Source organism: Crocodylus siamensis, chromosome 5, assembly GCF_052110815.1.
Source record: "Crocodylus siamensis isolate JL-2025a chromosome 5, ASM5211081v1, whole genome shotgun sequence".
NCBI lineage: Eukaryota > Metazoa > Chordata > Crocodylia > Crocodylidae > Crocodylus > Crocodylus siamensis.
Genome location: NC_143399.1, coordinates 205,408,532 through 205,434,407, shown reverse-complemented (window position 1 = coordinate 205,434,407; position 25,876 = coordinate 205,408,532). Strand labels below are relative to the sequence as shown.

Genomic DNA, 25,876 nt, shown 5'->3' with positions numbered 1-25,876 from the left:
GGGGGGTTTAATTCATCACAAACAGAACAGGAGTCCACCTCCGGGACCACTGACATTCGGCGAGCTAGGAGGAGGGGCGTCATACAAGGTGCCGAGGGTGAGTAGACCTCTCCTTGGCACTGCAGAGGCTCCTTGGAGCATCGGGTCTGGTTTCGAGCACCCCACTTTAAGGGTGGCGTAGACGACGTGGAGAGAGTCTAGAGGAAAGCAGCAAGAATCGGAGGATGTAGAAGACACAAGCTGTGCGGAAGGGTTGAAAGAATTCATAGGTTCATAGCTGTAGGGTCAGAAGGGACCCAAGTAGATCTTCAAGTCCGACCCCCCGACCCCCCCGACAGGAGAGAGAAGTGGGCTCGTATGACCCAGCTAGGTACTTGTCAAGCCTCCTCTGACGAGGAGGGAGCCAGCTCCTAGCTGCCCTGACTGAAGTCGCGCCTCCTCATGTCCAGCCTGAACCTACTCTCAAGCAGCTGATGGCCATTACTCCTTGTTACCACGGGAGGTGCCCAGGGGAACAGGGACTCCCCCAATGCCTGCTGGTCCCCCCCCCCAATAAATTTATAAATGGCCACCAGGTCCCCCCTCAGCCTTCTCTGGTGGAGGCTGAACAGGTTCAGGTCCGTCGCCTCTCCTCACAGGGCCTGCCCTGCTGCCCCCGACTGCGAGTGGCCTCCTCCGGACCCTCTCCATGCTGCCCACATCCCTCCTGAAGCGCGGCGCCCAGACCTGGACGCAGTCCTCTGGCTGCGGCCTGACCAGTGCCGCAAAAAGGGGAGGATCACCCCCCTGGACCTGCTCGAGAGGCATCTGTGGATGGAGGACAAGGTGCGGTTGGCCTTCCTCACCGCGTCCCCACACTGCCGGCCCGTGTTCATCGTGGAGTCAGTGATGACTCCCAGATCCTTTTCCGCCTCTGCCCTGACGAGAAGGGAGCTCCCCAGCCTGTAGGTATGGTGCCGGTTTTTCCTTCCAGGTGCAGCCCCTTGCACTTGTCAGAATCGCATTAGCCAAGAAAACGAGATGACTGGGGAGAGGACAGGGGTCTTTCAGCATGCGAAAGGCTCTTTAAAAAGAGGCAAGTGATTATTTGTTCTCTGTCCGTACAGGGAATAGGCCAATAAGAAATTGGGTTAATTTGCAGCGAAGGTTTAGGGGAGATTGGTCAAACCTCCTGGGGCAGCAGGCTGCCTGGGAAGACTGTCGAATCTGCCTCGCTGGTGGTTATAAGCCTGTTTTAGATAAATGGGGGTGGTGTGTGTAAAACGCGATCAAAACAGAGGGGTGGAATAGGTAATCTGCTGACTTCGCTTACAACCATTGATTCCAAAGCCTGTCACTACAGAGAGTCTGAATGCCAGGTGCTGCTTCCCTGGAGGTATTCACTCATTTTTCTCAAATGCTAGTGGGTGTCTATTTCTGCTGGAGCTATTCAGTATAAACTGCCAAATTGCCAGACTGCATTACATGAAAACTGCTTGTCTTTAAACATCTCTTGGCTCCTTTCTAGCTTGGTGCCTTTTAGTTCGCAGATCAAGTCTGTGGAACCCAGGTCCCATGGGGGAAGCGTCAGTCTGGGACCTGAAGCTGGAAATCCCAGGGTCACGGAGAATGAGGGTTGGAAGGGAGCTCAGGAGACTGCATCTAGTCCGTGTCCCCCTCTCCCCCAGCTAGATCATGCCAGCCAGGGCTTTGTCTAGCCAGGTCTTGGGAACCTCCGGGGGTGGAGACTCCACCGCCCCTCTGGGGAATCTCTGCTGGTCTCTCCAAGTCTGTGCCAGGACTTAGTGCTCCTACCAGTGTTGTGCTTCAATGCCCTGTGCTGCTCTGCAAGGGCTGCCTTGGTGCAGAGAGGCCCGTCAGCCGTGCACACCATCTCCAGTGCAGGGGGTAGCATGCGTGAAGGAGTGGCGTGTCCAGCACAGCGCTGCCCCACGCGTGAGCTGTTGGGATAGATGTGCCCTTGCTATCCCCTGCTCCTACCAAGGAAACTACAATGGGGCTCAGCACCCAGCCCCCAGCAGATGTACTGAGCTTGATCTACAGAAGCGACAAAACATGAAACCCTCTAGTTCATCACAGGAGACCAAAGGAAACTCTTCTTTGCTCATAAGGTAATCTGTCAGAATATCTTAAAATCATTCCTGGAAGATGATTTCTTTCAGAGCCCCACTCTCACATTAGAAAGCTGGTTTAGGGCTAGCGGGGAGGAGTAATGCCTACTGGATCACTAAAAACCACTTCTTGAATAGGTGTTTGGGGGAACACTGGCTTTGACTCTTGATAGTTTGAGCCAGAAGATCACCTGCTCGGGTGAAAAACTCACTGCCAGGGTTAAGAGTTGCCATCCCATCTCATTCCCCCCGCTGAGCTTGTTTATAGCAGATAGCTGAGCTGTTGTGTTGCCCCTTGCATCAGCGTGTTAGAATTTGCCAGCAGCTACTTCATAAGCAATAAATCTCCCCCTTGCTTCAAATTAGGAATTAGCAGCATACTTGGTAGCAGCTTGCTTCTGTAAATTATTACAGCAGCATCAACACTTAATAAGCCCTAGCGCAGTGGAGCCCCAGTCTCACTTCAAGATCTCTCGACTTTTTATTTTATAATCCAAGCAATGTGTGACACTACCGCCTTTCCCCAAGCTGTCAACTAGAGCGGTCTTTGTTGCGTGTAAAGTGTCTCATAATTATCCCCGTCAGATACTTTGAGAGGAAATCTGATATCGCAGTCTGTGTAAAAAGGCAATGATCTTCATGTGATATCTTTTATTGGATCAGCTGCATGGTTGGGATAGGCCTAGGGAAGATGTAGTCTGAGACCAGAAGGATGCATTACATTCAAAACCTCGTCTAAGTCTTTCCTAACCCTGCAGTTGGTCCAGTAAAAAATATTGTCCACAAAAGCCTTGCCTCTTGCATAGCTCCTGGACCTCCATGGCTATATCATCATCCTAGCCCTACCAAAACATGTTGCAATCTGCAATCTCTATTTGTTTTTGTCCCCAAGGTGTTCATGATGCTTGGATTACCCAATGTATCTTTATTTTTATTCTTTTCATAGTTTCATAGTTTCTAGGGTCGGAAGGGACCTGAGCAGATCATCTAGTCCGACCCCACGCCATGGCAGGAAAGAGTACTGGGGTCAAATGACCCCAGCAAGATGTTCATCTAACCTCCTCTTAAAAACCCCCAGGGTAGGAGCCTGCACCACTTCTCTTGGCAGTTGGTTCCAGATCCCAGCCGCCCTCACCGTGAAGTCGCGCCTCCTGATATCTAACCTAAACCTACCCTCTGCCAGCTTGTCACCGTTATTCCAGAACTGGACGCAGTACTCCAGCTGCGGCCTGACCAGTGCCGCATAGAGGGGGAGGATCACCCCCCTGGACCTGCTCGAGATGCATCTGTGGATGCAGGACAAGGTGCGGTTGGCCTTCCTGACCGCCTCCCCACACTGCCGGCCCATGTTCATCTTGGAGGCAATGATGACCCCCAGATCCCTTTCCGCCTCCGTGCTGATAAGAGGGGAGTTCCCCAACCTGTAGGTATGGTGCCGGTTCTTCCTCCCTGGGTGCATCACCTTGCACTTGTGTTGAAACCCATCCTATTCTCGTCCACCCACCCTTGTAACCTGTCTAGATCTGATTGTAGCCTGTTGCACCCTTCCAGTGTGCCCACGTCCCGCCACATCTTATTGTCATCAGCAGATTTGAACAGGTGCTTTTTACCCCCTCGTCCAAGTCACTGATGAAGATGTTGAACAGTGCGGGCCCGAGGACTGAGCCCTGCGGTTTCCCTAAAGAGAAATGCATCTAGCTCAAGGCACGATGCATGCTGGACTGTTTCAAGCAAAGCATCCTTTGTACGTGCAATAGTCTGTAAGGGACTCTTTCTTTAAAGGCTGAGCCATGTCCCTGGAAGTCAGTGGGGGTGTTACCCCTGGCGTAAGGTAGGGACATTAAATTTATCTGGGGCCCCAGACTGGAACTGTACTGTGGGGCTCCTGGGGGCCAGATCCAGCTTGGGGCAGAAGGGCAGCTGCGGTGGTCTCTGTAGCAGCAGTGGTGAGTCCGGGGGGGTGGGTGGCTCTAAGGACATGGGGTCCAGGACTCAACAAGGGTATGGGGGTGGCCATGGTTGCTGTCAATGACCCAGGCCAGCGGGGCTGAAGGACCATGCCCCCAACTTCCTCCAGCCCAGTAAACCAGATTAACAGGCTGTGGGCTGAATCCAGTCCATGGGGTGTGTTGGACTCCTCTTGCAAGAAGAACATCCACTACTTACTTGAGATGCCTTTAAGGTGTCTGTTGTCACAGTGCCCAGGAATTCACCCTACACCAACCGAAAGGCTGGGTTGCCACTACTAAGTTTTGTTGGCTAGCTGGGTCAGTTAAAGGTTGAAAAAATCCACCCCCTAGTTGATGTTCATGCTGGCAGAGCCCCTGTTGTGGATGCACTTATGCTGACAGAAGGGCACTTTTGTCATCTTGGCTTATGTCACTTGAGGAGGTGGTGCAACCACCCTAGCTTCCTCTGTTGGCATATGCTGTGTCTGCAGTAGAGGGCTGCTGAGCCATGCCAGCCTAGCTGAAACCACAGTGCAGGCAAGCCCTGAGCATCCTGCTCTGATCTGTGCAGATCCCATTGAGCCATTTGTTCTCAGGTTCTTAGGTTTTATGCACAAGAAATTGTTGCAGATTTTCATGGGGTTATTTCATTTTTTAATATTCTCCCTTTTGAGCTGAACCATCCCCTGTAGTGGCTACAAAAAAATTAACTGGGAAAATCGCCTCTGAAAGCAAGGAGCGTGAGCAGCAGAGTAAAGCTGACACGTGCATCCCGCATGTAAATCTCCAAGACGGGAGTGGCCGGCCTGCCGAATGCAGCAGGTTGGAGAGGGGACAGGCAGCACAGTGGCAGACGGAGCAGAAAGCAGAGCACCAGATCGAGCAAGGAGTCGGGACAGGGAGCAGAAAACAGAGCATCAAGTTGGACAAGGGAGCACGGAGAAGCAGATCCCCCAGGCTGGGCAGGAAGCAGAAGGAGGCCAGGGAAGGAGCACGGGGCAGGGCAGAGAACGCAGAGCTGCAGCCTGGGCAAGGAGCAGCAAGCTGACTAGCAGCTCGGGAAGGGGAAGGGAGCTGGAGTGACACATGTGCCTACCAAAAAGGTTGGCCCCCACTGCCAGAAGGGGTTTAGTAGCCAAAGGTGAAGGGCCTTTTTCTAGAAGATTGATGCGACTGCCTCCTAATTTCAGGTAAAGTCTTGTTCTGAAGCACAGCACTGAGTTGGTATTATGGGTAGAAGGAAGATCTTTAGTAAAGCTGTTTCACTCGCATCTGTACCTATGACAACAATTGTGAGACTCTCGCCAAAGAGGTTTGTTTTTTAGTATAAAAATAGGATTTGAAGTGCCTTCATTAGATTAAAAGACGTCTACCCGCAAGCAGATGGTCTCTTGTGGGTCACGTATCTCACTCTCATACAAACAGGCTCAGCAATGGCTGTTCAGCAAGCCAGTTCAGATCGCTAACTGCCATTTTTCCTTCTCCCTATAATTAGAGATTGATTTGGGTATTTTGTATAATGGGATTTAGCTCTCCCCACCCCCCCTCCCCACACAATTTGCCTGACCTGCACAGTGCACCTTCTTTCTTTTCCTTTTCCCAGAGAGACTGATCCCGTTTGAATTGTGTGCGTGGAGGAACGCCAGTATCTAGTAATCACAAAAGTCTATTTTAAAAATCTAGGGTGAGCCTGCTGGAGAAATGAGTGATCTTTCCAGAGCGCCGCATGGGTGTCTGGTTCAGTAGGTAATTGCCAACTGTCTGTCTGAGGCTGTGGGCAATGTCTGAATCTGACTGATACCCCAGCTGCATGGGCTTCTCTGTACAGGAACCTGCGTACATGGCGGAGGCTGAACTGTAGATTTATTTTGCAGCCCTGAGGCTCGCCAGGTCACTGACAAGGCTGCTTAGTTTGATTTGAAATGCAGGTACCAAAGGTCTTGCTTCCTAGCCTCGGATTTTTCCCACTGGGAAACGTGCGCTTGAGAGAGAGTTTTGCTGGCTGAGCAGTAAAGCAGAGCAATAGTTTTATTTTTTGCAGGTACTTGTGCATGTTTGATTGCAGGGCGATTGGGCCTGAAGGAACATGCACCTTGTGCAGAGCAAGGAAAAGGAAGAGTGCGTATTTAGTTGAGAGAGCTGCAACGGGACTTGTTATATAGATTATAGAAACGAGTGTTTAAGGGGCAGAGTCGATAACTCGAGCTGGGAAACTCCATGTCTGCGACCTCGGCTTGTATTCCCTCCTTGCGTGCATGCATTATGGGAAGTCTGGGGGGGTCCTATGTGTGTCAAATCGGTCACCCAAGATTAGCAGACTCTTCTCGTGACTTTGCCTTTACTCTCCCTGTGCCTCAGATCCCTTTCTGTAGAAGAGGAGTATTATCATCTCTTCTCGGGGGCCAGCTGGGAAATCAAGTCCAGATGGTTGTTGTACCAGAAACACCCAGTGGGAAACTGGTTTTTGGGCACAGGGCATGATTTGGATGGGGTCAGGTAAATAAGGGCTAGGACCTCACTTCAGAGGTTAACAAGGAGCACTGACTGACAAATAACCCATTTACAGAGTAAGGGTCCCGTAGAGGAAAAAGTGTCTGGTCTCTAATAGCGAGGGGGTACGTACCCACAGTGCCTCCTTGCCGAGGGGCTTTCTCCTCTCCGTACTGCCAGGCATCAGCAAAAGAAGACTTGAGACCATGTGGAAGATCATTTCCCTGCTCCCAGTTGTTGTCCACCCCCACGGTGGCATAGGACAGCAATTTCAGGTTGGTGCACGTGCAGCCGCTCTATGGGGATTGTATGCGCACGTCAGAGGCGATTCAGGGTTTTTGTTCATGGGGAGTCTTCAAGAAATTTAGCTGCCAAACTGCCAAGTCAGTTCAGTAGGGATTTCTTTTCAGCGACTCGTAGCTTGGTCACTTTTGGAGCAGTTGTTCATGCGTAGTAGCAGGAAGCACATGGAACGCCAGGCAACACTCCTCTCCCTTTGCTGCATTTCAAGACTTTATAATGAGACATGGGGCCAGAAAACACTTTAAAAACTTCTCACAGCTAAATTAACATGGGGAAAACAGTTCATTTTCCCCCAAACTTATTTCCAGAAGCATTCCGACAATTGAAAAATCAGCCCGAGACCAGCATCTGACATGAAAAACAATCATCTCATCCGAACCCATTCAAATTGGGCAGAGTTTTTAAGGAACCAAAATAGGGTCTTCTAGCAGCAGTTTCCAGATCATATGATTAGGCTATGTTTGAGTCGAGGACTACAACCCAGAACTGTAGACACTATTCATGACACTCTCCATATCACAAGTCACTATACAGAAATGCATATTAGTGCAATGTGCTCAAGACAGCTGTTTGCTTGACAAATAAGGGGAAAAAAAGGGAACAAATGATATCCTGGCATACGTCGATTTGAGTCATGAAGGCCCAGAACAGGAGTGTGAAGCTGTAAAGGTTCTCCAGGGTTAGCAAATCTACACAACAGCATGTGGGACCGTGGCTGTATGGATAGGGGTGTCTGGTGCCATGCAAGACATTAAAACCAGGATGCTGACTTCTCGAATGGCTGGAAAGCTGGGTAGGGAATTGTTCACAGCGAGTTTTCAACCATCCGCCCCGTAGCAGCACTTTGAAATGATGTTTTCCAAAATATGCAAGCACACTGTATCCCCCAGGAATGCAGGGGCAGTTCCTTTGTTTCCTTTGATGGCAATAAGAGTTTACAAGGCAGTAGATGTATTGTGCTAGCAAATAATTTTAGCCAGACAAATTCGTATCCGCTTAGAGGACTGAATCACCACAGTGAATGGATATATTAGCTTTGGGATTTGCCAACTGCAGGAAATGAAGCCTTAAACCCAGTCTGTTTTGCCTTCGAGCTCAGTTTGGTGCTGGCAGGTGCAGCTCCTTATTGCAGACTCATTAATATTGAAGATACTTAACCTCGAGTTAAATATCTGGTCAGTGACCTAGGGAGATTAGGATCTCCTGCAGGGAGAGGGCTTTATCATGGTAATCCTCTTCTCAAAGAGTGCTCCTTGCTGAAAGTTCACTGTGCGATGGCATGCCGGATAGCGGGCACAGTGCTTCACACGAATGTTTGTGCGAGCACAGCGGGCTCTGCACTTTGGGAGCGTCCGTGCTGTAGGATGCCAGAAGTGCTGTTTTATATGGATTAACTTTGCAATTGGCTTTATGTGGGCACGCTGATCTCTGCAGAGCAGATGATAAAACAAACAAATCGCCGCCGTCAGCAACCGCACTGAACGTTCACAGTCGTTGGAACCGGCGACAGGAGTCGTTCATGGAAAGCGCGGCTTGCATGGACTCCATTTTCTGCCTTCAGGAGCAGCTCCGTTGTGAGTATGTTGGATGCAGCGTTTCCCCCAGTCCAGTTTCTTGCATTGCCCTTCCAGCCGGTGCTGTAGCACCAGTGGGGATGTTTTCAAACTGGCGTTACTGCATCATATTGGATCACGGGTCTGCTAGTAGTTGGGCATTGGCCTGCCCCTGTTGGAGGCTGGCTCTGTTGCTCTTGACTGGGGAAGATCTCATTTGTGCAGTTGAAAAGCAAGGCTCCAACTGACGCTCAGTTGCTCTATTTGCTATGGGAGGCAATGGGTCAGATTTAAAGATTTCCCTCGCTCTTTCCTAGACTCAGGAGCCCCTTTTCCCAAGGTCCAGTGCTGAATATCATATGTGGAAAAGAGCCAAGTGAGCTTGAGGAGTCATTGCAGCTTGGCTCAATTATAATTCAGTCCATTTAAGTGCACAGAAATTTTGCCTGGAGAAGCATTGTGTTTAATAGGGCAGACTGGAAGCCTTATGTTTTGAACTCCTGACCTGAGCGCTGATTGCTGGCAAAATTATGTAAGTGAAAATCTCTCATTGTTCTTGGCTGGCTCGGGGCCCTGCCTGGTGCCTGTGATGCTTGAGCACAGGTTAAATGAAGTGTTGGTTGGTGTAACGTAGGCAGTGGATGGAGCCCTGTCCCACAGCTCGGGGTGGTAGTCTTGGCTCTGCCATCGGTCTGCTGGGCAACCCAGGGTCAGCCGTGTCTGCCGTGCCTCTGTTCTTCCATCTGTAAAATGGGGGTAATGATACAGCCTTTGTAAAGGGCTCCAAGGTGTGCTGATGAGACGTGCTATAGGAGGAGTGCTTCTGCAAGGTAAAGGAAGCGGTCTCCTGTTCATTCCTAGAGAGCTGGCTTCCTCAAACTACAGCAGCTGTGTGCTGGTCTCTTACCTCCTATCTCCATTTCCAGAGTGCTGTCTATCTGAGAGAAGCTCTTGCTCCCTTTTAAAGTCACTTGCCATCTACAAATGCATCCTAAGGCAACATTTTCCAAGTGTTTTCCTCCTGTTCAGCTGCTCCTGCTGTGAAGTCCTGGGTTCTCTTCCCCACAACAGCAACGATACGGTTGTCTTTGCTATTCCAGTTCTAGTACTAGAAGCTCCTTCTTCAACTTTTGAAGCCTGATCAGCGGCTTCTGGGGTCGATGAGACTGCCTGTTTGTACTCGGGGTGGGAGGGGGGGTCCTCTGCCGACTTCGGGACACTTCTGGGGGTCCTGTGTCGTTCCGCCACAACAGCTGTGCTGCCGGAGTACAGTCTGAGAAGGCGCCAGCTTTTGAACAGACCATGCCAGCTGCTGAAGGTGCGGAGTGTCTCCAGATATCTTCGGCAGACGAGGTTCTTTAGTTCAATGTGATATCTTTTATTAGATCAACTAAGTCATTGGAAAAACTGTTCTTTGCAAGCTTTTGGGCACAAACACCCTTCCTCAGGGACAGACGATAGACTCTCCTTATGCCTGAAGAAGGGTGTTTGTGCCCAAAAGCTTGCAAAGAACAGTTTTTCCAACTATTTAGTTGGTTTAATAAACGATATCATATCTACCCAAAGAACCTCGTCTGCCTGTGTCCTTAGACCAACATGGGTACCAACAATCCTCCAGATACCTTCCATTTGCTGTGGAGCAGCGGCAGAAGCTGGGCCCCACTTGGCAACAGAGCGGCTCTGCCTTTGGTGTAGGCTGGGCCTGAGATTTTAAGAGACCTTTTGGTTCAAGCTGGGGGAAATCCCTATAAAATGTCCCAAGCTTCCTTCAGACCTATTGCAACTAAATCCTCTCACTGCTTTCATGTTTTGCATCCTATTTGGCAAATGCACTTCATATACAGCCAAAAGAACGGCAGTGCCCTGTCCAGGGGGCCTTACAGTAGGTGTTAATTAAATCCCTTGCTACTCCACGTTGCAAATAACTGTGAATTATGGTGTCTCTTGACGTTTATAAGGGTGCTTTACATCTTCAAAGCCCTTACAAAACTTAACGATGTCTGTTTTGATAAAATGCTGCCCTTGTATGGTCTCCCTTTCATCCAGTATGAGTGGTTTTCCCTACAGCATTGTCTGTACTGATCCCCTACCACAGGCAGGCAAGTCATTCCCTTCCCATATCAGCCCTCCCTGGTTTGGCTTCAGGCTCAAATTCAGCCCCGTCTTTTGCATATAAGCATTGTTGTGCTAAGCCCTGGCCTGGAAAGCTTGCTCCTTGCTGAACCGAGCTGTGTCGGATTCAGTCTTTTAAGAGAGCTAAGAGCCACTGGCAGAAAACCAGCGATCTTGTAAGCTCGGGAGGGATTGAAGGAGACCTTGGAGCATCTGCAGGATCCTCTTGCAATAGCTGCCAGCCCCCTGTGATGGAGGTCAGATGTTTCATTTATTCTAAAGGAATTTATTTTCTAAAGAACGCTCTTCTGTTCTGGTGTCACCGAGGAACCATATGCACTTACAAGAGTTGCTTTTTGTGTTCTCAGATCACTCAATTCTATATGTATTCATTTTAAATTCCCATTCTCTGTCCCTTCAAAGGTACTTCTAGAAATCAAGCAGTATATTTGTATTGATGCTGTATAACTGATCATCATTCATTGGCATCTATCTGTCTGTAGCTGTCTTCTGCAACTGTGAGCTACTAATAAAGTATTAGTGCTCTTCCTGAATATCTCCCATCTTTCCCTAAGATGTCTGGGATTCCTAGCCTCTCTTGTTTGCCTTATCTGCTCCTAACACTTGTGTTTCCTCATTCTTCCTTAATTGCACTTGTATTAAGTTTTATATTCTGATGGTAATACAGTTACAGTTGGATCCAGAGTGTAGGAAGTGAAAGGAGTTTCAGCTCACAGTGCTGAAAGCAACTGGGCCATGTCTACCCTGACTACAGTCAATGTGGCATTAGTTACTATTGGTAATTAAGATTAGTCTAATTTGATGCAACTTGCTAGTGAGTGTACATCCTGGAGGGCTTGAGTAGATGTCTTATGCTTTTCCGTATTTAAAAAAACAAAGATGAATCTGAGCACAGTGTGCTGTATGCATTCTTCGTTCATGTTATCCCTATATCAAGATTTTTCACAATCCAGTCCTTCCATTTTTCCTTTTTAAGAGCTATATTAAAATTGTAAAACCTGAAGAACACTTCATTGAAAAATCACGTAGCCATTTGCTTTCTCAAAAGCCTTGACCTGCCATATAATATTAACATTATGCATGAAAGTCATTTGGCCTAGTGATTTACTGCTTTCTCTTCACGTTTCAGTTCCCCACGGAGGGATCATGGATGAGAAGTTGTCCCACAAAGAGTTTATGGATCACAAAGAGACCTGGGCAATGGATGAGAGAGACCTCTGCTTTGAACCGCAGGCAGTGTTCAAGCCCATGGAGGCAACAGGTACAGCTGTATTACCCAGCACAATAACTGAAATCAACTTAGGGCTGCGGCTTGACCTGGCAAAGTACTGGAGTGCGCGTCTCGCTGGTAGTGCTTGTTCACCACACGCATTACTTTCTTTCTTCCCTTCTGGGGTGTGGTTCCCAGTGTATCAAAAATCCAGCAAGACTTGGACACTAGTAAGTTAATGTACAGTACCAAGCTTGCATCTTTAAGCTCCCATGAGACACCACATATTTAAACCAGAATTGATGACTTGGTATTCCTGTCTCGCGGTTAATGATTGCATGGGGTGTCACCACTTTTGTCTAGTGAGGATTGTAGTGTCCCTGTTGAACGCTGCCCAGGGGAGCACAGGGATGGAAATTGGAACATGTCGTTCCAGTCTAGCTTGGCTGCCTAAACCAGTGAGGAGGTAGGAGTTTACAGTGCATTAGCTACTTGGCTGTAACTGCCCTGGTGCCTGTTTTTGCCCCTGAGTGACTGGGGGGAGTAGAGTGGGGTACGTTCCCGTGCTTTCAGTGAGGGTTAAGAGCATGCATGTGGGTAGCTCCCACAGAAGAGCTAATGGTCTGTGACCCTACAAAGCCGGCTTGCCTCATGGTGACTTGCTTGTTTAACTTTACTGTTAAATTAGCATTGCTCCACGCTGGGAGGCCCCTATCTATAGTCACAGTGATGAGTCACGGCACCTTTTTAAATTAGCTAGCGTCTGCCCTATACTCACTTTGCATTAACAATAATTTGTTTTAAAAACACAGCTGTCTTTAGCATAGACACAACATAGAAAAATGTTTCTGACCCTCTCGTTCAGAACTGTCAGACTGCTTCCAGGCTCGGGTGCTACTGCCAGATTTGAGCCCGGAGGGGATTTTTACTATATAAACAGTGGCAGGCAAATTGGAATAAAATGCACTGCTTTCTGTCCCTGCTCCGGGACGCTGGAGAGCGCTCCCCGAACTGAGCTGAAGTGCCACTGACTCTGGTCTCCTCAAGGGAAGCTAGCTGGTGCAGTTGGTGCTCCTCATGCTTGCTAAACATTTAATTGGGAACACTCTTTCTGGGAGGAATAATGCTGTCTTTGTTACTTTCCTAGGAGTTTGGATAAAAATAGATCATTAAACAGAAGCCCTCCTTGGGATTTGTTTTTTATACCTTTTTTTTTTTTTTCCCAGCAGCTAAAGATAAAGCTTCCCTTTCTTCCCTTCCCTGTGCTTGCCTGTCTCTCCATCTCTATCTAAAGCAGTGGTTCTCTGCCTTGTTAGACTCAAGGCCCCCACCGTAACTTTTGTGAATTGAGCAGCAATTTCAAAACCTAATTTATTTATTACAGTCCTTGCCTCCTGGCAGGGGACTGGCTAGGCAGGGAGAGCCTAGCCTGCCCTTGTTTATCTCCTCATTTCTTCATGGGGCTCCCTTCAAAAGAGCTCCTGGCACCCCAGAGTGCCCTGACACCCTGGTTGAGAATCACTGATCTAAAGCTTATCTATTATTCATATAGCACCAATAAGTGTAATATTGGGCATTCTTTCTCAGCACAGCAGATGGTAAGAGGCATCAAAATGCCATTCTCTATGCGTAGATGAAGAATAAGGCACTCCATGGTCTTGAAATCCAGAGGCAATGCAATTTCACACAGTAGTTAACCAAGGCATCAGTTATCAGTCTAGGGACACATATATGTGCAGCAAGGCTGCTCCAACATGCTGTAATTACAGTGCATTGGACAGACTTGATTAATCGAGTATGGTGGAGCATAGTCATTGCCACGCTCCAGCAGACTCTGCCGTCATGTATATCTGTTAAAGCACCCGTGCCACCATTTTTCAGCATGGGGATGCTGATACATGTGATGCTGCAGACACTTTAATTAGAGTGGCGCCTGAAGCTGCTTTAATTAAAGGGCCCCTCCCAGAGCATGTGTATAAATGCCCTAGAAGACTTGAATAGTAAAGGATTAACCCAGCAGTGGTACAAACTATATCCAATAAAGTGGCATATCATCTGACTAGTATTGCCAGCTACATCAAGTGTCCCATTTCTTTAAGTAACAGTAAAACCCATGAGAAAAGCTGTGCTTTTGGCATTAACGTTCCTGTAGTTACGGTTGCTCTGTAGGCTCTTTGTACGTTCTCAGGCAGTAAGAAACAATTTTTTTACCAGACAACTTATAAATATGACTAATTCAGATACTAAAGTAGTCACCAGTTCTCTGCAGTTGGAAGGAGTCCCTGTTTTGTACTCTTGTCATCTAATTAACCTCTTTCTCAGGCCACCACCCTATTCTCGCACTGGAAGAATGAATATATCCTTATTATCATGGCTTCCCGAACTATAGAAGCTGTTTCCTGTAGGCCCTGTGTACATAAGCACTTTTGCCAGAAAGGAAAACGGCTAGTTAGATGAGAATGCCCTTTTATGGGTGTCTGTGCAAGTTGCACAGGACCGTCTGATTTCCCCCCAAAAGCAAATGGCTATTCAGGCTGACAGCTGAGCACAATCGCTTCCTTGAACCAGTGGAAGCGGCGAGCGTATTGAGCCGCACAATGGACGCTCGGCAAAGGAGCAGTTGTGACTAGCACTGGCTGCGCGTTGCTGGCGCTCAGATTCTGCTGTGAAATATTTTGGCTAGGTTTGTGCGGGAAGAGATCTTGCATGTTGATGATGGAGAAATTTGCAAAGTACTTTGATAGTTGCCCTGGGGATCGTGACACGAGTTCAGTTTGAACTGAAAAATCGATTATTCACATAGCCCTAGCGGTAGCATTTATGCTGGTGAGCTACAGGCAAACTAAAATTGGCCAAGATTTAATTGAGGCCATACTTCTGTTTCTGCATTTCACCTAGCCTCATGACTACAGGTGGAGGAATCTCGTCTGAGCTTCATAATCATGCTGTGCCTGGCACAACGCGCATGTAAATGTGTTTTAAAACTTCCCCCTTCAAATAACAGCTTTGATGTCAACTTGAATTGAACACGTGAACAGGATCCTTTTAATTATGCTGCATCTTATGAACTGTGTGTGCAGAATACATGAAAATTGGGCTGTGGCAGCGTTTGTTGCGTCTTCTCAGAAATGCATGGTTTCAGATAGTGTGCTGTTCCGTAGGCTGAGGGGTCTACTGTCATCCGAAATGTTGCTCGTCTGAGGAGAGGCTGAGGGAACTGGGCTGATTGAGTCTGGAGAAGAGAAGACCGAGGGGGGTTGACTAGCAGCCGTCACCTCCCTGTCGGGGGGCTGCAAAGAGGATGGCGCTGGGCTGGTCTCAGCGGGGGCAGACGACAGGACAAGGAGCAATGGGCTCAGGTTGCAGCAAGGGAGGTTGAGGTTGGAGATTAGTACAGACTTTCTCACTAGGAGGCTGGTGAAGCACTGGAACACGTCACCAGAGAGGAGGTGGAGTCTCCATCCTTGGAGGCGTTTAAGATCCAGCTAGACAAGGCCTTGGCTGGGATAATGGAGTTGGGGGTGGTCCTGCTTTGATCAGGAGATTGGGTTAATGTGATCTCCTGAGGTCCCGTCCAGCCCTCATTTTGTATTATTCTGTGAGCAGCTAAAGGTTGTTCAGTTGCATCCATCTGGTGAAGGCTGTAATAGATACCTGGTGCAAGCCAACAAGCTATAACGTACAATCCTTGATCCCAAAAACTGTTCAGAGGTCACAGAAGATTGAGCCCTCACTCATAGTTTCTTCACCTTTGCCCAGTGACTTGTTCTTGATTATGTTAAGATGCAATGACCAGTCCCTCTTCAATTCTTCTTTCAGTTCCCTCTCCTTGTATTATGCATTGTTCATAGTCAGTTCATTTAAATAATTGAATATTAGTAATACAGTACCGTTCTTGCTGTGCCTCACTTATACGGTTGCACTGGATATCTTTTGGAGCGGGAGGGGAGGTACACTTGCACAGGTCCATCAGCTTTGCTGAAGTGGAAGCCAACTAAAAATTGACTCGAGAGGAGAGATTTCAGTTACTTGTTGCCTCAGGCAAGTTGCTGATACGTGCCAGTAGAGATGCTATAACCAGTGTGTCCATCTGGGCCAACGCTGAAGACTGCTGACATGCGTTAGTCTCTCACAGGGTAGGGCAGGGAGGCACTCGCTAGACGAACTGGTTCGGGGAGGCACGAGCTTCTTTAGGCCATCGTGTACTTCATCAGAAGATGCCACCTTTCTGCCCAGGTCTGGTTGGAGCCACTCCCTTGGAGAATAACTAGGTGTCACCTTTTGCCTGGCCCATCATTTTGCTGAAATCTCTTCTAATGGCCTATTTGCATCCCCGTGCTGCTCTGAGGGGAGAGCATTTTAGTTCAGTATGACTTTTTCAATATACTGTGGGGGATATACCAGTGTTGTAAATGGAGCCAGAGGTTCGTTTTTTTTGTTGCTGACTCACCTTGGCTATGCTGGTCTGTCCCTTGACCCAGAAATGAAATGCTGCTAGTCCTTGGAGAGCATCATGGAGGTACCTCTTACAATATTTATATTTTAAAACATAGCTGCATTTAGCTGCAGAGTAGTTTAGGTGGTCACGTTTTCCTTTTGAATGTAAGCTCTTGCTTTGAGAGAAGATGTCTTGGACCAGTCATCTCGTAAACAGCCACGCAACAAGCTCTAGTTTGCTATAACATCTTCCAGAAGAATACTGATACTTGGGTACGTTATTTTGCGTGGTGTTGTCTGTTTGTAGTAATGTTTGACTTATTCTCTTTTTCTTCAGAGCCTGGTCTGATGTACAGAGAAGTTGACCTGTCTGATCTGATAATTCCTTCTGAAACACAGAATTTTCCACCACTCGCCGAACATGTAGAAGCTTCTAAAGAAGTTCATGGTATGCCTGGTCTGATGTACGGAGAAGTTGACCTGTCTGATCTGATAATTCCTTCTGAAACACAGAATTTTCCACCACTCGCCGAACATGTAGAAGCTTCTAAAGAAGTTCATGGTATAATCTTCCACTGCATTTGTTCAGGGCTTTGGTTTTCCGCTTTTCCAGATGAAATTCCAGGCTTTGTGTTTAAAATCTGTTGAACTGGAAACAGTGAAAATCATCCCTCTTCACTTCACATTTTGTTAACAAGGAGTGTCTTGGGCACAAATTCTCTTTATCAAGTAGATTGCATCTTTTCTCCTATATTTATTTAATCTGTTTTCACTCCGAAAAACTCAGTTACAGAGAAACTTTTGCCTTCAAACTTTCCTTTGTCCGAAATGGTTGGTTTTTCCACGAACACACTTTCAACATTTGGAATGTGGCAGCTGAAAGCTGCCATAAGAAAAGTTTATTTGGGCGCAGTACCAGAAGGGCTCACATCTTCCCATCTCCTGTCCAGTAATACTTCATTAACTTCTCCTCGGTGCACCATATAATTTATAAAGCAGGTTGAGTGCCTCCCAGAGGACGCTTCCTGGGAAGCTTATCTGCAGAATTTGTGTGCACTGTTTATGTGATTAGAAGAAATTAGGTTACACTCCAAGTAAATGGATCTGATATGTAATTTGAAGTTTTGGAAGCAGTAGGATGTTAGCAGGAATGACAAGAGTGTTTTTATTTCTTACAGCACCCTACGCAGCTATGGTGGGATCAGAGCAACCTTCCTCCAAAGGCCCATATTTTGCTGCAGAAGCTCTAGACTCATCAGTCTTCCCCATGGACTCAGCTGCAGAATATCTGCAGGAAAGAGCAGGTGAAACACCCCTCTGCTACTTTCCATGTTGTTTTGTAGCTAGGGGCATCTGTGGATCAAAAGCTTTATGTTGGTCCTAAAGTCTTCTCTGAGACGCTTCCAGTTATGAAGGAAAAATCCTGTTAGGAATGGCAGGAAATGACTCGATTCAAAGTGACTTTTCATCTCCAGAGGGATTTCTGCAGATGTTAGTGGGCAGAAGACTCATTGTGTAACCATCCTCCTGCGAGGATGAATCCTAGGGTTTAGTCACAACCTTTCTCTGCAATCTCATTGATCCACAGTGTTTCAAAGAGTATTTAAGTACCAGAGAATGTCCTAAAGTGATCCAAGTGTACTTGCTGAGGAAGCAGTTACTGTGCTGTAGCAGGGGCCAGGGATTTACCTGCTTCATAGTGGGTGCATCTACACGTGTGCTTTAAAGCGCAGTAGCATATCTTACTGTGCGTTAAAGCATCACATAAAAAACCATGCAATTACACTAATGTGCAGTAAAATGGGCTACTGTGTATGAAGTGTCACTTAAAACCCATGCGCGTTTGTTACTGCACATTAAGGCAGCCTAATGCACATTTATTTAGTACCTCACATTGGAGGTACTAAACTTAATACACATTAGAAAAAGTGCTTTAATGCACGTGTAGATGTGCCCAGTAACTGCTTTTGTGCGCACACTCACCCTTCAGTAGATAAAAACTAACTTGTGGCAGCCTTGTACTCTTTCCCTGGGGCCTAATCTGATCTAGCTTTCCTCTGTTTGGTGCGAAGTGCATACAGACACTGCTGACATGATAAATCCTTCCTGTCTTGAATCTTCCTGGTGCATAGAGAGTAACCTGCTCTAAGGCAGGCAGCCATTTAAATCATGCAGATTGCGTTAGTGATTTCCCAAATTCCCTTGATTTCAATATAAATGGCATCCCTTAAATTGATTTAAATTTGGTTGGAGATTCATGGAGGATCAGCCTCCTCCCTGCTGTTCACACCTCATTAAGGCTCCTTATATTGTTACTCAGAGTGCAGTGCCCCTAATAGTGGCCCTGAAATCACTGCTTAAAGGTTTTTAATAGCCCAACCATGCTAGTAATTGAGTTGATCTAGGAAGATTAACAGCCTACTCTGCATGTTGAGTACTTTCCTGATGGCCAGAGGAACCCCCTGTAGATGGTGGAGACTTACAGATTCTGCTCTCAAATTCAGGCAGACATGAGAGAAGATGTCAGAGAATGTAACTGAGCTTTAGTTTCAGAGTCTAGGACCAATGCTGTTGGTGCTGATGAGGTTGTGTGTGCTAATCGCTTCCTTTAGCACCTGCAAGAGACAGAGTGCCTGAAGAACCTTGGTTTGGAAGTCACTACGCTGAGGAGACACCAGAAGCCTCATTCTTTGAGCCAGCAGGTACAAAAAAAAAAAAAGGCTTTACTCTGCAGGGATTTTTCAGCTGAAACACAAGTCTTTGTTTGCCTCTCCAAAAGGAAGATTGAATGCTCTATGGGAAATATGGAAGTGATATAGTATGACTGAGTGTTTTCTTTCTGTTGACAGTCATGGAATAGAAAACAGCCATGGTAGCAGCAAGTTTCTTGCAGCACAGCGCTCAAAAAAAAAAAAAAAAAAAGTGGGACAAGCAAACCAAGCCGTGAACTAGCTGAGGCATCTTGCTTCTAGTTCTGCTTAATGAAGTGAAGTGTCGGCATTTTGGGGTGATCTCAAATTTAGTAGATTTCCCAGAGACTCAGGCAGTTGTTGGAAAAAGGGAATCGACCATTCTGTTCAGAACTGGGCTTTTCCTCTTGGCTTTTTGCTGCCTTTTCATTTGGTCTTTCTCTCTCCAACTTACAAACCCTATTATTGATGCCTGCAGTTCACCTGCAGGCCAAAATCACTGGTTTGCGTAGACGACATGCTTTTGGTGGTGTAGATTCAGCGCTCTGGACAGGATCGCTGGCCCTCAACCCAACTGAAAATATACCCTTACTGAACAGAAAACCTCCTTCTGGGGCAACTTTTATTCAAGCAATGTCTGTCCTGATGTTTTCAGTGATGACTTTAGTCATTCTTCCTGAAACTGCGTTCTGAAGTCTTAACCCCTATATATCCAGTTTTCCTCTGACTGTGTAAAATAGCATATGGAAAGAGGAGTCATATGCCTGTGGTGTTATAAACATTCCTTATTTGGCCAGAAGCACCTATTTAAGGATACTTTCTGGCATAATGATGCCAGTATTTAACCATAATTGGGTCAACAGAGCAACCTAATTAACTGTTAAGTCCTGCATATTCCATAGGATCCATGAAATGGTGTGCAGGGTGTGGGTGTATGGAAGAGAAAATAAAAAATTCATTGCATTGTATCAGATTCGTATCCAAGTTCTGTACCAGTGGACATTGTAGTAAGTACATTAATAACGGAGGGAATGTTGATTGATTGATTAATTTGATTGGCATCCTCATACTAGCCAAAAAAGGCGCAGGGCATCTTGCAGTGAAAACAGGTCAAGTCATAAAAGCAGACGAGATGTTTAATGAAATGGTGAATGAAAAAACAATGTCCCAAACCAGCTTAAACCCACCTGCTAAAAGTCTCCCCAAATGGGAAGGTCATGCTGAAAGATGTCCAGGCTTGGGCTCTGGGTCTCAAGGCAGGGGGCGTCCAAAGCTGTGATATGTGTGCATCAGGGTCCTGTATGTCTGCCCAGGTAATGGGTGGGTAATGTGACACCACCTTTCCGGGTATATCTAATCCATTCGATTTATGGTGAATCACAGCATTGAGGTTAAGAGACCTTGAGGGACGCCTGGTCCATCCAGTCCCTGGTGAAGTCCTAAATTCATCCCTGTTCAGGAAAATGTGTTTTGGCGCAGAATACAGGTTTGTGGTGATGTGCTCCTACCTAGAAAAATGAAGTAAGCTAGCTGTTTCTTCAGCGATATGCCATTTAATACGGAACAGCCTGGCGGTATTTTTAGTCACTTTTCGGAATTGAACCACATTTCTGTTACTTCCATGGTTTAACATTACTGTTATGATATATTTTTGTTTCGGTTGTGACTACTGTCAGGATCCAGTTATTTTGCTAGGCTGTGTACAGACTCCACTTCTTTCAGTCGTTTGCTGAAAGAATCGCAGTATATACTAGTAGTGTCCATTTTCATTCACATGTAATCGATAACAATTCCTTCCTTCTGTATGTCCAGCACCCATCAGGGTACCTGAGGCAGCAGAGCAATGTTTGCCAGAAAGTTCAATAGCAGATGCTCCTTTTCTAGTAGCGGAGCCCACGGAAGAGACCAAAACTACTGCTGCACCCCAGGAAGCCACACCAGCAGGTAAGGTTTGGCTCTGCCTGCTGAAGATCAGGGGAAGGCCTGAGCCCCCGACAATAAGTGTTGGGGGCTTGGGGATCAGGAGTTGAGCCCAGTGCAATAAAGGCAACATGGTGTTAAAGCTTTCAGCAAAGCCAGCCATGACTGAAAATTCCTAGGCAGATACTTTGGGATGAATTGTAGTTAGGAGATTGCTACTGTTGAATGTTATCAGCCCGTGCACTAAATGACTCCAGATGCTGATTGCTGCCACCAAACCTACAGCTCCAAAAGAAATTCCCGCTTGTCTTTATCTGTGATTAATGTTCTGCTTAAATTATTTTTATGTAAGTTATTCTTGTGATCAGCTGTCTAATACATGTATATGTAGGTTCAGTTTCTTGGTGCTCTTTTACAATATGGTTCACTTCAGGGTTTATTGGAGTGCTACTTGCACCATAATACCAAACAACTACACCATTCCCATTCATATTATCTACTTAATAGCAATCAGTTGGCTCATTCTGGAGAAGCTTGTGCCCTGTTTTGTGGTAAACCGAAGCATAGTGCATTGTTGCTGCTTTTCAGATGCCTGTAAACAGGAGAGAGTATTACATATGTCTGGGCAAGTGGATTCTGAAATGTTGATTGAAGGTGGCTCTCAGATTTAAAAAGCTTTGTGTAAAGGAGCTTGTTAATATTCATTATTGTTTAGAGTATGGTTTTTCTCCCCCTCACACTATTTATATTGGATTTTTATTCTGCGCAGACAGTAAAGGTAGGCTTGTTTTTCTTTTTTACCTGTTTTATATTCTGAATCTTAATACTCTCAGACTATTACCTCCTATAATGGCACATGTGCAAAAGGGAAATGTTTGAATTCAAACTAGCTTTGCCATGGGCAATCTTAGTTTCAAAAAGCTGAAATTGGGTGTAAACTGATTGAGCAGTATCCTTTTAAGATTTTTTTCACAGCTTTTGAAGTAATTGAGAACATGGAGACAGAATTGGTATCTTAATTGGAAAGAAAAAAATGTACAAGCCATATTCTGAATAAGCTGTAATGTTATCAAAAGCATAGTCAGGCATGGCCATTACTTGGATGGGAATGTGGTGGCAGCAGGGATGGCACCGCTGTCTGCATGGAAAGCAAACCAGTTTGCTATGTCCATGGACACTGTGGAGCTAGATGTGCTGGCATCGCAACAAATGGCACCTGTGATCTTACGGCATCTCTCTTTTTTTCAAGGGTGGGAGAGTATAGCCAACTGTGCGTTCATATGCATCCCCCCCCCAGGGATGCTTTCATGTTATACTAAATAAAGAAAAAGCAGCAGCATCTCTGGGCAGTGCGTGGTACACCTTGGTATGCGTCTGGATGTCCCCGCTGATACATTTATCCTCAGAGTGGCCTTTATGTAGTACTGTGTAGCTGTAAAGGAGTAGAAATTAGGCATATATAAAATATGGGAATGGACAGTGGATTATGCAGTTGATTGAGGTCCCATGTCGAACATGGAAGGAGCAGAAGCAAAGAGGAAGTTGTGTGTGGTTTTTTTTTTTGTTTTTTAGTTGCAGCTGCCTCCTACACATGGCCTTGTCAGTGCTATTGCCACTGTTCAGTGGTGCAGAGAGGGGAACACCTCCCTCTTTTTAAAATAGTTCGTGGGGTCTTTTCCCTCTTCCTACCTCCGTTGTCTGCTAGCTTCAGCCTCAGCAACATTAAATATTCTGATTGCTCTCATTTCTGCTAGATCCTGCAGCTTCTGTTCCTGTAGCAGATGCCGGGTCAGTTCCTGCTTTTGCAGCAGATTCGTGGGCTGCTCCTGCTGTGGATGCCGGGACTGCTCCTGCTCTGGATCCTTGGAGTGCCGGATCAGCTCCTCCAGCTGATCTTTGGTCCCTTCCTCCAGCAAATGTTGCGTCTGCTCCCACCATGGATTCTTGGGCAGTTCCCGCAGCAGGTCCTTGGGTGGCTCCTTCAGTGCCTGTCCCTGCAGCAGATGCTGGCTCCTCACCTGCAGCATGTGTCCCCACCACCGAGGCTGGGGCTGTTTCTGCCATGGAAGAGCTACTGACGTTTGACCATTCCATTGAGCAGCAAGGGCCAGCTCTTCATATGCCTCCAGCAGGTAGATGGATGTCTGCAAACCTTTTGGCCTCTCAGGCCAGATGAGTGGCAAGGGGCAGGTAGGGCCTGGAGTCCAGCATCATCCCCTTCCACCTGTGCATGCTGGGATTGGATGCAGGAGGCCTGACCCTGCGCCTTCCCACTCCTCATGTGCTGGGATAGAGTCCCAGGACCCAGCACCACCCACTCTTGGCCTCCCACTCTGGGATCCATTGTGCAAGGCCTGGGGTTCCTCGTGGGTCTGGAAATTTGGCAGTCAGGGAGTGGTGGCACTGCCTTCCCACCACCAAATTTCTGGACCCATAGGGAGCCCCCAGGCTCAGGAATTGAGTGTAGCAGTAACATGGGAAATGTTGGTTGCATGGTGGTGGCCAAGGAAGTCATGTTCACCTGAGCTATGGGACTCTTTAGGACCCAGATCTAGACCAGCAGCAGTGGTGGCAGAGAGCTGCAGAGGTTAATGCAACCATTGCTCACCCACACACATCCTTAGCAGGGCTCCGTACCCTGGATTTCAGCAGTGGGCCCTGCCTTGAGGCACCCTGTTCCCAAATTCAGGCCTTTGTGGGATAGATGACACTTCTCTGCAGATGGATCTAGCCCAAAGACCTTACGTTTGACTCCCTGATCTGCTGGACATGATGCTGTTGCTTTGTGCCACATGAATATTCATAGGTTTTAGGACAGAAATAGGATGTAAGGGGAGAGGTTTCAGTGAGAACCATTGATGGGGTGAAAAACTTGCAAGTGAAAGAACCAGCTGGTAGGAAAGTGCTTAAACAGGCATCTTAAGAGCTAGTCAGGCTTAGAGGCAAGGAAGGTGGCAAGAAAGCAGAGTAGGGTAGCACGTTATAGTTAAACTTGTTCAGAGGGGAATGAACTTGTAAGGGGTCACTTATTGGTTGTAGGTGAGAGTAACCTGAGTTTGCCTTGGCAGGTCTAGGGAGAGAGAGCAAAGGAGTGAAATGCTGACACTGGGTGAGGTTGAGGATGGTCTCAGGGCAGCCAGAATGAAGTCTTGAGGGGTGCTGGCAGGAGTGAGACTGGACTATATGGGTAAAAATGATATCTGAAGCCATGAGAGTAAATGGGGTCAGTCATACGAAGAGGGAAGAGAGAAAGGAGAGGACTGAGAAGAGATCCTAGAAAGCAGGAGGATCTGCCAAAGGAGCTACCTGGGCAATGAGTAGGGGGAGTTGCAAAACCCCGACCTAAAGAGAAGCAGGAGTGAATAACCAGTTATATTAAGGACTGTAGAATGAGCTCAGGAAACTCCCTTAGATGGAATTGGAAGGAAGCCATTTGCTTCATATATTTCCAGGCATTTGAGAAGAGCAGTTCCGCAGGAGGAGATGCTTGGGTATAGAGGAAACTGGAGGACAGGAATTTAAGGCAGTAGGAATCAACAACTCTTTCAGGGAGTTCGGAAGGAAAGCAAGGGGAAGGGGAGGATGCTATCTGGAGAGACAAAGCGGGATCTGAACTGATCACAAATGGAAAAATGCACTGACTTCTGCTTGCTCTTTTTAAACAGAATCTTCAGCACCTTTTGTGATCAAGGAACAAGAAGTTCCAGTCTCAGAAGTGTCTGTTCCTGGGGCAGAACATATTCCTGTGCTAGCTAAGCTGGAGGACAAAATACCATCACCCAGCCAACATCTTCCAGAGCCAGTCACCTGTGTCCCAGAGCCAGCAGGTGAGAAGTCGAAACCATCGTAAAAAATTGAAAGGCGTTCTGCTAATGATACTTCTCTCTCCCTGTCAATCGCCCCCTACGCACCCAGACACATTCCTTTATCTTTAGCACAGACCAAGCAAGAAAGATTTTGCCCTCTACCTGAATGTTTTGTGACGTTCTAAGCATGTGAAAGCAGGGCTGTTAGAAACTTTTGCAACATTACCTAAAGACATCACCATTGTAATTTATTATCATGATTGATTATGCATACTCGTCACATATGAAACACCCATCTCACTGTGTCTCCTGATTTATGCCTTTGTGTTGCAATTCTAGCAGAAGCAAAAGAACCACTGACAATAGCAGAAGCTAAAGAAACTCTTCCAGAAAAATCAGCTCCTTTAGGTGACTTCACCCCAGTAGAGAAGCCAAAGGAAGAACCTGAAAATGGCCATGTGCAGCATTTGGAACCAGTGCATGATAAACCTCCCCAGGAGCCTACAGGTAGAAAATTGGCAGTAGCTTGTATTTTAGTGCAGGATATATGTTCTCTGGGTACTGTTCTTCCTTCTGCTGGATGCATTGGTCTTACCTTCTAGCCACATGGCAAGCAAATGGGTCATTCTGCAGCCAGCTCCTCTGTGGTTCTGTGCATTTACCTATAGCCCATCTGATTCCTCCTGCAAATGATTTTATCTTCCTGTTTTTACAATGGAGTACAAATTGGGATGCTACTATTACGCTGTCATTGAGGAATGACCTGTGTCTCCGCTGCTACAGGATTTAAAAGCTCATCCTCTCTTTTCCTTGTGCCATTACCTGTTTGGTTTTTACATTAGTATTATTAAGACAGACAAATTGGCACTCCTTGATTTGTTTTTGGTTTTTTTCCCAATAAAATAGTATTTATAGTAAATCCCCTTTCCAAATTGAGTTGCATAGCTATCAAAGGAAAGCAATTTTCTTTCTGTTCTCTTAACCCAACCCCTCCGTTGAGCTTAGATTTGCTTACTTTTTTGACTGGTGGCTGTTTTTTGGGCCAGGGCTGTGTAAGAAATGATGGAGACCTACTCTAAACTCTATGTCTTGTAATGGAAGAAACTAGTGCTGTCTACACCTGATTACCGCAAACAGTTTTCATTTAGCCAGAGGTTTTCTCTTCTACTGTTTTATGAGTCTTGTGGGGAAATTGCTTAGCCTTTGTTTCTTTCCATTACATACAACTCCTCTAATTTCAGTCTTGTCTTTTCACTGAACTACAGTTTACCTCA

General features: G+C 46.7%; 1 protein-coding gene across 8 annotated transcripts in view; it reads left to right on the top strand.

The window, feature by feature from the left end:
• The window catches only part of MAP4 (microtubule associated protein 4), a 219,784-nt gene that overhangs the window by 118,511 nt on the left and 75,397 nt on the right, over positions 1-25,876 (top strand). For 7 of the 8 annotated variants that reach the window (XM_090048021.1, XM_090048020.1, XM_090048019.1 and 4 more), the window contains exons 5-12: positions 11,669-11,800; positions 16,524-16,748; positions 17,365-17,490; positions 18,799-18,888; positions 20,689-20,820; positions 22,551-22,928; positions 24,462-24,623; positions 24,942-25,109. In XM_090048021.1, the coding sequence (XP_089904147.1) occupies positions 11,669-11,800; positions 16,524-16,748; positions 17,365-17,490; positions 18,799-18,888; positions 20,689-20,820; positions 22,551-22,928; positions 24,462-24,623; positions 24,942-25,109 (1,413 nt within the window). The remainder of the gene's footprint in view (positions 1-11,668; positions 11,801-16,523; positions 16,749-17,364; positions 17,491-18,798; positions 18,889-20,688; positions 20,821-22,550; positions 22,929-24,461; positions 24,624-24,941; positions 25,110-25,876) is intronic. The other variant, XM_090048017.1, reaches the window with a different exon arrangement.